General features: G+C 37.8%; 2 protein-coding genes across 2 annotated transcripts in view; both read right to left on the bottom strand.

The window, feature by feature from the left end:
• SPAG1 (sperm associated antigen 1) overlaps positions 1–2,472 on the bottom strand; it is a 46,258-nt gene extending 43,786 nt beyond the window's left edge. Inside the window, exons 1-2 of the mRNA XM_054590063.1 lie at positions 2,333–2,472; positions 481–640 (exon numbers count right to left, since the gene is read on the bottom strand). Coding sequence (XP_054446038.1) covers positions 481–640; positions 2,333–2,472 — 300 coding nt within the window. The remainder of the gene's footprint in view (positions 1–480; positions 641–2,332) is intronic.
• Positions 2,473–9,272: 6,800 nt separating this feature from the next.
• POLR2K (RNA polymerase II, I and III subunit K) lies at positions 9,273–11,627 on the bottom strand. Its single transcript, XM_054590062.1, has 4 exons — positions 11,538–11,627; positions 10,783–10,852; positions 10,377–10,469; positions 9,273–9,609 (listed from the first exon to the last, which is right to left on the bottom strand). Exons 2-4 carry the CDS (start codon positions 10,841–10,843, stop codon positions 9,587–9,589), a joined length of 177 nt encoding a protein of 58 aa, XP_054446037.1. The 5' UTR covers positions 10,844–10,852; positions 11,538–11,627; the 3' UTR covers positions 9,273–9,586.
• Positions 11,628–14,403: the final 2,776 nt, after the last annotated feature.

The following is a 14,403-nucleotide window of genomic DNA, read 5'->3' as shown; positions in this document are numbered from 1 at the left end:
TAAAAATGTAAAAATGGTTACAGTATCCAGTGAAGAGTACCTGACAATGGGTATTCTTACACATGGTTGGGAGAGTACAAGGTTACAACTTTTATGAAAACATAGAAATATGTTTAAAAAGCCTTAAAAGTATTCAAATCTTTTGATCAAGCCATTTGAATTCCAATAATTTATATCAAGGAAATACCCAAATAGTACAAAAAAATCATAAACAAACATGTTTATATAGCACTATTTATAGAAGCTGATTGAAATGGTTCTTTCACAGGATGGGACACTATTTGGTCATTTATAATACATACCTGTGTACACACATACACATGCACACTCACAATGTCCTCCTGGGTGCCAGAAGCAACCAGTACTAAGTCATTACCAATAACAAACCCTCCGCTGACAAAAGAGAAAGCTAGAATTCTGGCTAAGATATATATATATATATATCATGGCAATGTCACAAAAACTGGTGTTACTCTATACCTTTATATCACCATCAATTTTTTCCCATTCTCCTGCTGTGAAACTGGACGCTGTTGCTGCAGGTTTATCTTTCCTCAAAGCTCTACTTTTAGGAGCCAATCCTGTAAGGCGCTTTTCACAAAATTCTGTAAGTTCAGGATAATACCCTTCCTCGCCAGACCTTTAAAACATTTCAGAATTTTAGAGTTACTACTTTATTTATTTTTAAAGATTTTATTTATTCATTTTCAAAGAGAGGGGAAGGAAGGGAGAATGTGAGGGAAACATCAATGTGTGGTTGCATCTCTTGTGTTGAATCCCCTTCCAGGTGCAGTGAAAGAAAAAAAGGAGCTCCAAAGGTACAAATTTCCATCACATGCTTTACAAGCCGAATAAACACTTTCTCTCCTCTTTACACACATAATGTTCATTTTGTACATAAGGTAATTTTAAACTTAAAAATGGAAATTCAGTAGTAGAGACAGGCAGAAAGTGAGGCTTTGGACTTCCTTTCCAAGGAGGAGCCCCTTGCTTCATTTTTTTCAAAGGCATAGGGAGAAAATGGCAGAGGCGCACTTTAGAACAACCTAACTCCAAATTCAACCACCCAATAAACAGAATTCCTTTTTTAGAGAGTTAAATGGAGACACTTGTTTTGTCTATTTATTTTTTAAAGGAAAATCAATCTTTTGCCCTTCTCTTGTAAGTCTGTTCGCACTGAAATTTTTAGAAAAATATAAATAAATCCTATTTTCCAATGCAATTATAATTTAATTAAGACATTCAGAGAATTTCTTAGAACCAACATTATTACTATGGCTTTCAAACTCTTTCATCTCACAAACTTCTCATTTTGTTTATCAGTCCTTGATGAAATATAAATGAAAATGTTCTCATAGTACTGCGAAAAGCAAAAGGAGAACCAACAGCATGGTTCATATTTCCATTTCAGAAATGATGAGGTTATTATATCCTCTCTGGCTGGGGACAAGCAGAAGTGCTTAGGGAGGTCATGACAATGAAGGTGATAAGAGAGAAAAAGCAAAGGACACAGCAGTAAGATAGGGGGTTAGGGGAAGAAGAGGGAGCCACAGCAGAGCAAAAAAGAAACTCTACTGATGTCCTGGAAAGGAGCAGGTTATGCTCCACAACTGTTTCACAGTATCAGGCTACTCTCCAGGGGGAAACCCCCAAGAAACCCAAAATAGGTGGCACAGGGCAGTGTTTCTTGAAGTGGGTTCCCTTGACCACCTGTATGGCAATCAGCCAGGCACTTGCTAAAAACATAGGTTCCTGGGCCCCACCCCAGATCTCCCAGGAGCAGAATCTCTGGGAATGGGACCCTCAGATTTGCATTTCTAACAACTACATGCGGTGTATATTAAAACTGAAGAATCACCGCCATGGAGTTTATACCCAGAGAAGGCCTTGACTCCCCACCTTCCAGTCCTACCTCCTGGCCTCCCCACCATCCTCCATGTGACCAGCTCGCAGTGAGTCACCCACCTTTGTTGGCAGATGGCAGTAAGTGGGAGAGTGCCAAAGAACTTTATCCGTGTAGGCTGGTGAGCTATCCTTACCTCCTACTGGCTACTCTCACAGCTACGTTTTCCTAGACAATGCGGAGGAAGCAAGAAAAATGCTCTCCTTGATACTAATTAGCCTAAGTCGCATGCTGGGAGCAGACCCAGGCAGAACACTCCAAACTCAGCAGAGGATCAAAATAACTATTTTGGAGCCTAAGATGGGCAAATACAACAAACAATCTTAACATCTGAAAATTTTCTCTAATGTTTCTAATGTAACTTCAACTTTCTGAAGAACAATATAATTAAAATTGACAAACTGAGACATGCTGAGATTAAAGGCTTACCTAAGCACACAGAGAATTTTTTCCAAGTGTTTAACATCTGAACATTTTTCAATATACTTGAAATCCAAGTGTTCAACGGGGATTTTGAATGTTTTTGTTGTTCCAAAGCTCCACAGTGATGGATAATCTTTGGCAGCCATGGCTGAAATACAGTATGGGAAAACAGTTATGAATCTTACTAGCATACTAGTAAGTATACTAGTAGTAGTATACTAGTATGTACACACACACATCCACACATATATTCAATTTGCTTAGTAGTAACCATCTAGGTACTTCTATAATTATTTTTCATGTCCATAGAAAAGGAGATGGAATGTTTTTTTCCCAAGTTGGAAGACTACTGATTTTAAACTCACTCTTTCTGATAACAATGGCTAACATTCATGGAGCTAAATTACTATGTACCAATCATGGATTATCTTACTTATTCTTCACTTAAGCAATGTTGAATACAATGACAAAGCAGGTTTTGGTGCTATGGAGGAGATTTCTAAAAAATCAAACATTTATTCTACCTGTTTAAGTTCAGTAACTGAGGCCTAATGAATTAAACTGACAAAATATACATTAACAGGAGAAAAGGTTTATTTTATGCACATGGATGCTTCACAAAAAAGTGAAAACTCAAAAGAAACTGTTCAGCCTGGTAGTCTATATATCATTTTAACAAACAGTGATAAATTGTGGGGAAGTACTAGGACAAAGGAAAAGGGTTTTTGGCTTCTAAGAGAAAGTAAATATATGAGAGAAACTAATCAAAGGGTTGTTTTAGTAAGATTTGTTAATGTGGACTCCACTCAGTGCCGACTGTCCCTGACAGTGATTAGGGTTGTTCTCATCCTGGTACAGGACAGGTGGGAGGGAGAACCTTACAAAGGGAAATTTATGCCCTTTGAGGCAGAAAAGGAGAGGACAGAGTTCTTCCTGTTGATTAATTTCTTCATCTCAAAATAATCATTATACCAAAAATGGCCTGCTATGGGATGGCATATTCTAATTAGCTTTAGTACTCAAACTGCTTTTTAGGATATCTTTTCCTGTTGATTTGAATGACCTGCTTCTACTTTAGCTGTTTGTTAATATCCCAACCATTCTTTGAGATTCAGCACAAACATAAATAACATTCTTTTTGTAAATCTCCTTAACATCACCCTCTTGTGCATTCCCTATGGCCCACTCCCATCAATGAACATCTCCCAGATCTGTGTTCTAATGGCACTCCGCACACACCTCTCATAGTACACAGCACATTCTAATTGTTTCTTTCTTCTCTTCTGGATTGTGAGATCTTTATTTATTCATCTTCATATTTTCAGGACTAACTTAAGTAGTGCCTTATATCTCTTATGAAACACTTGCTGAATTGAATTGATAATAAGGAGGCCTTGTACAGTTTCATTCTAATGCCACCACTGCTAATTATGATAGATATACTAACAGCAACACACTCAGTTTTTAATGTGTGCTAGGCACCACTCTAGTTCTTACATGTATTACCTCATTTCATCCTACAGGTAGGATCCTACCTACTTTATCAGGCAGGTATTTTTTTAAAAGCAGAGAACAGCAATAATAGTAGACATTTATGGAGCTAAATTACTATGTGTCAGAATTATCCCAATCTCCAAATCAGCTCTCATGAGGATATTAATAATGACTTCCATTTTACAGACAATGAAGTTTGACGTTTCAAGTATTTAAACTGCTCAAAGTCATAGAGCTATAAGTAGTGAATTGAGGATTTGAATCTCAGTAGGCAGCTACAGACGACATACTTAATCATCATATCCATCCATGTTCTTTAATGCAAGTGGCAACCCATGAAATCAATTTAGTAAGTTTCAATCAGCACTGTTTTATATTTAGAACATACAATTAGTTAACACTGTTCTGCAAAACTTTTATTTCATGTCTATACAAACAGAAATTATAAAGATGTGTAAATATAAACCCACATGTTGCAAAAAATTTTTTTATTGTAATTATCAAAGATTTTTTTAAAAAAATCACAGCACTAAAATATATTGGGTGACAAATTTTAAGTAGTAGCAATGGATCTAATTCATTTGAAGTATTTCCTTCAGCATGTCTGCTCTCTGGGAGCCTGGGCATATATCCAACCTCTGCAGAAAAAAAGGGTGCTCTTCCAGCTTTGCCTCCATATTCCTGCTGGCTTGAACTTGGATATAGAAAATAGGGTCTGGCAGAAGTACGGCAATTGAGTGTGGCTGGTAGGGTATGTGAATGTCTGGCATGAGATGGACAGTAATTTGAACATTTCACCTAAAATGTCATATTGTGTGCTTGAGTGTGATACTGTTATGTTACAGCATTGCATGCTTATGATTCTGTAATAAAATATTTGGTATAGATTACCAGCTCATAAAAAGGGGTGTTATTTGTGCCCAACCTTGTAGGTGTCAGTTCATCAGCATTTGGATGAGATACAGCCAAGAAATGATATAGTGGTTTTCACATCATACGGGCAGGGTCCACTGTGATGAATGTCTCCTTGCACAAGGAAAAGTTTAAGAGTGTAAGTTATAGGAATGCAACCTAGAGGACATTTAAAAAAAACAAAGATTTTTATTTATTTACTTTTAGAGAGAGGCGAAGGTGGGGAGAAACAGTAATGTGCAAGAGATACATCGATTGGTTGCTCCTCACACACCCCCAACCAAGGGACCTGGCCCTTAACCCAGGCATGTGCCCTACACTCGGAATCAAGCCCGTGACCTTACCGTGCGCAGGCCGGCACTCAATCCACTGCGCCACCCCAGCTAGGGCAGAACTTCTAAATTATGGATGCTGCACAGAATAGAATGGGTTGCTTTAGGAGAATTTTTCCAAAGAGCTAGAAAGTCTTTAATGGGAGAGATTTAAGCACCTAATGGGATTAAAATAGATTATCTCAAATTGAAGGTCTCTTGCAACACCTGAGATTTTATGATTTCAATAAAATTTAGTGGAAAACATTTGAAATGATAGACATCTCTTAACTAAGGAAACGCATTTCATTTTGAACACTATTTTAACATTTCTCCTAAAATTACCATTTTTCTCTATTTTTGTCTAGGATACACATTCTCAAGACCACTAAATATTAATTCTCAAATTCTAAAATACAAGTTATACAATACCTTACTTCATCTATTGAGAACTCTTCCATATATATTTGCATTTGCCTGATTAGGAAAACCTTTGGTCCTAGTTGGATTTAATTTCTTCTCCATCATCCTGGTCCACATCCATTTCCTATTCGGCTTATCAGTAATACTTCCAGTGAAAACTGCGATGAACTAGTAAGGCGAACACCTGTTTTCTTCCCCCTTGAATCTTCCACCTAAGCATTTTTCCGATATCCGCAGAGCGGAGCGCCCCCTGCAGCCGGAGGCCGAAAGAAAACGACAGCCTCCAGCCGTAGCAACGGTTTCTATGTACAACGCCGCTGAGTGCCGAGGGACTGGTAGCGATCCGGGAGCTCTATGCCAACCCGCAACGGTCAGGGGGCACTTTAAGACCCCATGAAATTGCTACCCGCTCCCCAGCTTTGGTCTCCAAGACTGGTCGCCGCCGGCCGACCCCAAGAACCTCCATATTGCGAATCAGTCCGAACATTCCCTGAAACAAAAGGTTGCCGTGGTTGCTTCCCCAGACCACGAAGTACGTTCATGCCGCAACACGATCCCTCACTCAAGTTCCACAGTGCATTTGCTCCTCCGCGTCCGCCATTCACCCCGGATCGGAGGCGGACCGCAATGGGGAGATGTAATTTACTCCTGGAGAGCTTACCTGATTCTGACTCCGCGCTCTGTGAACACGGCCGCAGCAAAAGTGACCAGCTGCGCCTACGTTGCCGAGGAAGGGGTGTGTTGCACCCCCGCAGCACCGAAGCGTGAGGGGCTGACCACCGGAAGCGGGGATTAGCACCTCTCCGAGATGATTGGCTAGTCCCCAACCTGCCATCCCGCTGATTGGCTTTAGAGGCTCATGCTTCACCAGGAGAGGACCTTTAGCGGGGAAATAAGCTGGGTGGGGGCATGAGAGTGCCCTATCTTCTACCTTTATCGAGGTAAAATGGTATTACTCTTTTGGATTATTGCACTACCTGCAAGTTACATTGATATCTACTCCTACTAAATTACACAAACATAATTACGTTCAGGGTACCCACATTGCAACCTAGATTTACCTCCTCCCCTTTATACAGAAGAGTGTATGAAGCCACGACTCCTCTTCTTTTTCATGCATTCAACATTTTCTGAGTGCTGGATATTAATCAGACACTGTATTGGGCGCTAGATACAAAAGTGAAGGAGACATACTACAATTGAGGTAATAAAACAAAACAGCAAAGATCATTTGTGGGAAAAATTTTATCATTTCATACTAGTTCAAATAGATAAATATAAAGCAACTAGTACACTGACACATAATAGTTAAAGAAATGTATTTCTTTCCCTCCTTTGCACTTAAATTACAGCCCTTGACACGCATTGGTAGTGATAATTCTATTGCTCAAAATATGACATTATATTTATATAATTATTCCCATTGCCAGCGCTAGAGATTAAATTTTCATGTTTATAGACCCAAGCTCAAGCTCTGAGTATTCCTTAAGTGGTTTACTAAATTCTTTGTCTTGGGGAACAAGCATCACATGCCACAGAGCATGTAAAGCCATTTCCAACTCATTCTAGGCAGCAAACTTTATTCAAAATTATGTCCTAAAACACTCAGCCTACTGTATCTTCATATTTTACTTCCAGCATAGGAAGAAATGCTTTAAATATTGGGAAAAGAGCTGTAATTCTACATGCCCTATAATTTTTTCACTCGTGTTTTTTTTTTTCTGGTTATAATTATGTACATAAACATTTATGCCAAATAAACAAGCAGGACAAAAAACAGCTTGAAGGAAGAAGACTATGGTGGCAAATGAAAATTGCCACTATGGTCTTTACTGAGAGAAGACTGCATCTAAGAAACAAGGAGACGTAACTATAAAGAAAAACTCAGTTTAGAAATTATAAGTATACCAGAAATGAAAAACCCAGTAGACAGATCAGGAAATAGTGATAAATCTTTACGGAGCAAAGAATGGAAAAGAAGAAAAATGAAAAAGTTAGAATATATTTAATATTAGATTTTTTGTAAAAGAACTGGAGAAGAGAGAAAACTGAGGGTAGGAAGTTATTAAATAATTCAGGATAATTTCCCATAATTGAAGAGCTTGGGTTTCCAGGTTCAAAGTACCCAAGTGATCAAAACAGTGAATAACATACAAAAGCACGTAACTATAAAATTTCAGTACATTGGCAAAAATTCTAAGTTTCCAGAGAGAAAATGGGTCACATGCAAAGAATTAAGAATAGAGTGGTTTAAAAAAAAAAAAAGAATAGAGTGATTTTGGACTTCTCAACAATACTGGAAGCTAGATGACGATAAAACAATCTTTCAAAATTCCGATGTTGGCGAGAAACACCAGAAAAGGTCATTTCAGGCAGAGAGAAGAGCTTCGGGAAAAGGGAGAGGCAAGAAAGAAAAACAGGCCTGATATTTGCTTAAGGAACTGCAAACATCTCCTTAGAAACAAAAGATTGAGAGGTGGGTTGAAGTGGTGACAGAGGTAGGAGTTAAATTATCAAGGGCCGAATACACTATTCCCCATCGTTTTGAGTTTAGCCAAATGGGGAGCCACTGAGGATTTTCAGCAGGACAGTACCATGCAATTTGTACTTTTGAAAGAGCAATCTGAACAGTATGGAGGATGGCAAAACCAGTAGCTGGGAGACTAATCCTAAGGCCAGTAATAACCATGAGTGGAAAATAATACCTACAGTAATGGCAATAATAAACATAGGCTAATATTAGTTTGAGTTTTTATGGATTATTTTATCTTGCAACAAACCTTTGAGGTAAGGGTTATTATTTCATGCCTATGGTACAAACAAGGAAAAGTGAACCGTGATAAAATCATGCTGCCAACTAACAAGGTATATTTATTCTTCCTCAGGACTGGTCATTTCTGATTTCTTCTATTTTTGGATTTTTCATAACCTCCAATCTCTAACTGTAGTTTCAGAGTCTCAAAGCACTGTACTGACCATCATTAATTTCTCCGCTTTGCCACTAAAACTAAAGTTAAAAGAAATGAAGTTAACTGGCCACTTACTGAGTAGCACGGGCTGGATATAAACCAATTTCTATGACTTCCTCATGGACATGCATGTCCAGTCATGGATAAGCATGATGGAATTAGAACAGTTAAAACCAACATTATCCAATGAGTTAGGGTTTGTTTAGGGGGTTGTCATAAAGAGATAACTTATTTGTTGGGACTCTTTTGTTTAAAAAGGACAAGATCAATAAGGAATATAGCAGAATTACAAAATTGTGAAAGTTGTGGCTAAAGGAAATCTGTACCAAGGAAGCACTCTTTAAAATTTTGAGCAACGTATTTTGTATAGCACATAATACATTTATAGAATTTAGTATTTGAGAGTGGTAGTAGAAATATTTTTTTAAAAAATGGCATGTTTTGAATGTCAGGGACACATATAGCCCCTGAGATCAAGACAAAAGTTTTAAACATGTATCCAGTAATCAGTGTAAACCAATCCCTATTCTTTTTATATCTTGAAAGTAGATTTTTTTGTTGTTGTTGTGCTTACTTTAATGAATGATTACACCTTGAACTGCACCTGCCTTAATAGTCTTCATCTTCTTTATGTGGGGTTGATTTTTCCCTGAACAGCAAGCAACCATTAGTTTTTTTCCCTTCCCTAAGATTTAAAAAATAATCAAGCATTATATACAAATACAGAGAGGCCTAGTTCAACAAATGAAAAATGAAATGCCAAATGATGTATGCACGCTGACGGTAAGAGCATTAGTATACTCCATACAAAATGATGCTGGAGACTTTACAAGCAGTTGAGAATACAAAATTTTATTTTTAACAAGGGCCCCAGTGATTCCAGGTTTTGATTAAAAGTGTGGTTGGGGAAGCACTTTTAACCTTCATTGTATTAGATGACATATACAATAAAATTAAATTACAAATAATCTAACTGAACAAAAATAATTTCCTTATATAAACTAATAATACACACCTAAATACAATATGATTTTTAAAATGAAATCATATGAACATAGTTGTATTCATAAAGATAAGTACACTACTCAAATCTATACAACATTAACAGCAAATCCAAATGCAAACAAAGATATTTCCCTGAATTCCATGTTTCATCGAGCATCAAAAACCACCACTGTATTAAACTGAGTTAAGGAAAAAAAATATTTAAACATTACATAAAAGACTTAATACTTCCATTCACTTTCTCTTTACAATAAACTAGTTTTTTAATCTAAAATGCACAAAAGTATGGAATTTGAACAGTGTGACAATAACATTTTTTGAAAAGCATTTTAATTCTTATTAGCTGTCTTTCCATAATACAAAAGACCAATGCACCAAAAAACACTGAAGCAATGTTAAAGGAGATAACATATTTGTATTTCTCCTTCTATAATTTAGTTTATCTATAAACTCAAACCCAGGAATGAATACTCAGTTAAATAAAGAATCCTTTAAAAATAGACTTATGAGAACTAAAATCAACTAGTGTTAAGATTACATAGTATGTACTTATACCCTGGCGTATTGGTCCATGATAATTCTGATTTTTTTTTTAAAGATTTTATTTTTATTTACTTTTAGAGAGGGGGAGGGAGGGAGATAGAGAAAGAAATGTGTGCAAGAGACACATTGACTGGTTGCCTCTCTCATACTCCCAACCGGGAGCCCAGCCTGCAACCCAGGCATGTGCTCTGACCAGTAATCAAACCCGCAACCTTTCTGTTGGCAGGTTGGCGCTCAGTCCACTGAGCCAGACCAGCCAGGGCCTGATCGTCTCTTTTTTTTTTTGGTACAAAAAGTTATTACCATTTTTACCAGAAATTAGTGTCTATCAACCCAAGCATTATTTTTAACTTCCTCCTACCTCATACTTAGAAAGCGTAGTTAAAAGGATACATCTTTTAGTCCTTTTCTTGTACATTATTCTGTATCCACATTCTCTGCATCGGATTGGATCCCTGGATTTTATTTCATTTTCTGTGTGACATTCTAGAAAGGAAAACACATTAATTCAGTATTACATATGAGCAAATTATCTTAACTATATTTTTCACCCAAAGAACTAAAATATATTCAAATTGGAAGGGTATGTTGCTATTACCAATATACTAAGGGTGAAAGAAAATAAGAGTTTGGGCAAGCACTTCTTCTAGGAATGAAAATAAAATCTGGAGAGGATTATTATGGTTGCTAAAGTGTTCTGATTTATAACTTTAATGATGAGTGACTCATTTAAGCCAAAAAGAAAATAATTTTTAAAAACTGAAGCTTTATCTTAGCTTTATCTAAGTGCTACTCTTACCTCCACAGATATATATCATTGGCTGCTGCTTTGGGGGTTGGACGTCCTTCTGGGTGTCCATTGTTAGTCCCTGAAATCACAGATTGAAATTCTGAATATTTCAAAGGGGCTCCTCACAAATCCAACCAGCCCTCATTTTTCTCAGAGAACGCTAAAAAAAAAAAAAAAAGTCCCAATTCCCAATCTTTACTTTTTCAAACACTATGTATAGGTCTGAAGGACGAGGCAAGCAAAAAACCCACAACATATTGCGAACTTACCTCCAAACTTGACACAATAATACTTTACACGTTCTTTCATTTATATATGTTATTGCATTATAATCTTTACAGCTCTTCTAGGAGGTATTACTTTTATTTTATAGATGAAGACACACAGGCTTAGACAAATTAATATGCGCAAGATTATTAGGAGGCAAAGGAATTCAGAGGTGACTGCAAAGCTCGCATTCTCATTTGGCGCAAGTATAAGTTCTATTTTTCCAAACTTTGGCAGGAGAGAACCAAAAATTTTTACCTCTCAACAAGGAAACATGCGACCCACATATACGGGAAGATTAATAACAGAATACTGCAACTCCCAGCTGCAAAACAATAAACTGAAAGAAACTAGGCAAAGGGCTAACACCATCTACTCTATCCCCAGACTCTCCCAACTCTAACCCAACACCGCACCTTTACACCACAAATGTCTTTCCATTTGTGGCCCTAACACCCACCCCCAAATCCCAATCAGTCAACTCCTCACCCACGTACCTTCTACAAACTCCTCACTCTCGCTTCCAAACGGAATTGCGGTTCGTCGTTGTGTTGCAGCCAACTTCCGGCGCTGGTCTGTGACGTCACGGAGTTCCCGCCCCTTTCTCCCCTTCCACTCTAGCGCGGGGCCGAGATACCGGAATTGAGCACTGGCAGAAAAGCTGGGACTTTCGCATTTTGGGCTGTGGGTGAAAGTTCCTGTTTTGCTTCCAGTTATTTTCATTTCTCAGGAAAGCAAAGTATTTTAACAGTTCCTTAAATTTAACGAGATTTGTTTTTTTGACTAATGAAGTGGGTGGAAAGTAGCACTTCTTCAGGGGGGCAGAGGGTTGGAGAGAAAGCGAAATGACAAGGGCCCTTGAAATTCTAGGCTAACCATTTCTCCGAGGAACGCAAAGAGTCCGCTCCACCGTCTCTTTTCACGTAGAAAAGCGTCTTTCAGGTTTTGTTTTTCAGATAATTTTATGTCTGTGCTGAGGCAGCGGAAGAGCCACTCCTTATCCGCCTCATAACTTGTTTTTGCATTTCGACCCTCTCTCTTTTAGACTCCTGTTCTCCCTCTCACCCATTCTTTTTCTCGTTTTACTGCAAAGGCTGACCTGGGGGTAACTACGTGAATTACTCCCACTTAAACTAATGGATTTTGGTAGCAGTAGCTGGCCACTGACCTTCCTTCCTTCTCTCCCATGTAGAGCTGTGTTTTTTCAAAGATCAAAATTTCAGTTACAGTATCAGTTGGGTTCACAATGTTTACATTTGTTTGCTTGTTTCACAGTAGGTATTTTACTTGGAAGAAGGGAGAAGAAAATAAAGTTACTAAAATTTATTTTTTTAGTTTGTTTTAAAACTTAACCAGATAATAATCATTTTAATAGGAGAAGCAGGTTTCTACCTTTTATTCTCTATGTCTGGTTTCTTCTTAAGCAGTCTATACTGTTTTCCCATCTTTCATTCAGCAATTGAGAACTTTGGGCTTCACCTTTCATTTCCAGGATGAGTTACATACAGCTGGTTGCACCTCCACAGATCAATTAGAGATTTAACTTGATCTTTCCAGTTTTCCTAGCTGCCAATTTTTAAATTTCTAGGGAAACATGGTGGAGTTTCCTGCTTTTTCCTCCAAAGACAGGCTAAAATAGAGCATAAATATTTTGACCATCAGCTCTCTTACAAAGTACCTCTCCTCTCAACCGAAGAGAATATTTCAATAAAACAGTCAAAATAAGCTTTCCTACAAGAAATATTAGGTAAAACCTTTATCAGAAGAGAAAGATGATGGAGTAATCCAGAAAGTGTAATTTTAGTCATTGTAAACTGACCTGGATTCTGAGTCTCCAGTTGTGGTACTATGATAATTCTGGCACAAAACACAGCCTATGGAGATCAGAATGGATGATGCTTGTAGAATACAAGTGTGCGCTGGACCCTACAGAGGGGTAGGGTAATGGCAACTGGTAACAAAGAGATCCAAAATTTCATCAAGAGTTCATATTTGATGGTAGTCCAGATCCAACACCCTCTTTCCTATCAGCAGAAACCAGTAGTTTTAGAAATACAATGAAGCATGGTCAGTGGAAGCTATTATCAATGGTAACAGTTAACTTTTCATGAGCATGTACTATGTGCCAGACATCATTGCATTTCCCTCTTCTAATGAGAATATTTGTCTTGCCATTTTGGATACTAATTCTTTTAATGCCTTATAAAATGGATATAGAGGTGCAACTTGATATTTCCCCCCTGGATCTGTTTTCATTTTTTTTCTTCAATGTCATTAAGTATATCTGCATGGTTTGAATGCCTTGGTGATTGGAAAAGTCTTCCATTATGTTTAACTGGATGGTACCAAAAAGCAGCATTAGATCTTGTGGAAAACAGATGAGTTTTAGAATTCTGAGGTTAGTAACAGGATGACACCCAATCCAGAAAGGGAAACAAAAAGGCAGGTTCCCAGGACCTTGCCCAACCAACTGTGCCACACTGGCCAGGCCCTTCAAGATGTTTTTTCCCTTGCCTCAAACATATCTTAGTTTCCAGGTATAACAAATTATTTAGTTTTTCTAATGCATCCAACTGTTTCAATTTTCATGATCTTGTATGTTTTGAGTTTGGAGTCCCCTGTTAACTGCCTTTTCAGTTGTCACTTGTCCTTCAAAATCCACCTCACTTTATGAAGTTAGCTCTGCCCCCTCATCCCTCTTTCCTTGTGCCACTATGGTTCTTCTATTATAGCACTTAATACCAGTGAGCCGCTTAGGGGCAATAACTGTACCTTACTCATCTTCGGATTTCCAGTACCCAAACCAGTAATTGGCAAATAGTTGAAGTTTAATGATTGTTAGTGAATTTTATTTAGTTATATGTCATTTTGTAGGCTAAGGGGCAATCAGATGAAGAAATGTCCAGTCAGAGGAGAGTGGCAGTAGCAGCTGCTATTGGCTTAAAAGCAATAGCCGAAGCTTTGAAGGTGGAGCACGGAATGATTAAGTAAGGAAAATGCTGAGGCAGGACACCTCATTTAGGGAAGAAGCAGAGAAGACCAGAAAAAGGAGACTAAGAAGAAGCTGCCAAGGGTAGAAAGATGGAGCCTGGCATATAATAGGTGCCCACTAAACAAAACATCCCTTTTTAGATGCCTAAAAACTAAACATAACCCTGTCTAGAAATACACACTGTAACCAAGTTAGACTTTCAGACCTTATTCTGTGTACATCTGTACTTCTGATCTAAACGGGGTCACTTTGTAACCTGCTTTTTAGACTTGACTGTCTCTGGAAACATCATCAAGTGACTATTCCCCTAAATTATTTTTAATACCATCCACTGTAGGACCTATTAGCTTTTCTGTATAATGCCCATCAAA

The sequence above is a fragment of the Pteronotus mesoamericanus genome, unplaced genomic scaffold, assembly GCF_021234165.1.
Source record: "Pteronotus mesoamericanus isolate MK-2021 breed Mesoamerican mustached bat unplaced genomic scaffold, CSHL_Meso_final scaffold_174, whole genome shotgun sequence".
NCBI lineage: Eukaryota > Metazoa > Chordata > Mammalia > Chiroptera > Mormoopidae > Pteronotus > Pteronotus mesoamericanus.
This window is presented reverse-complemented; position numbering and strand designations above follow the sequence as displayed.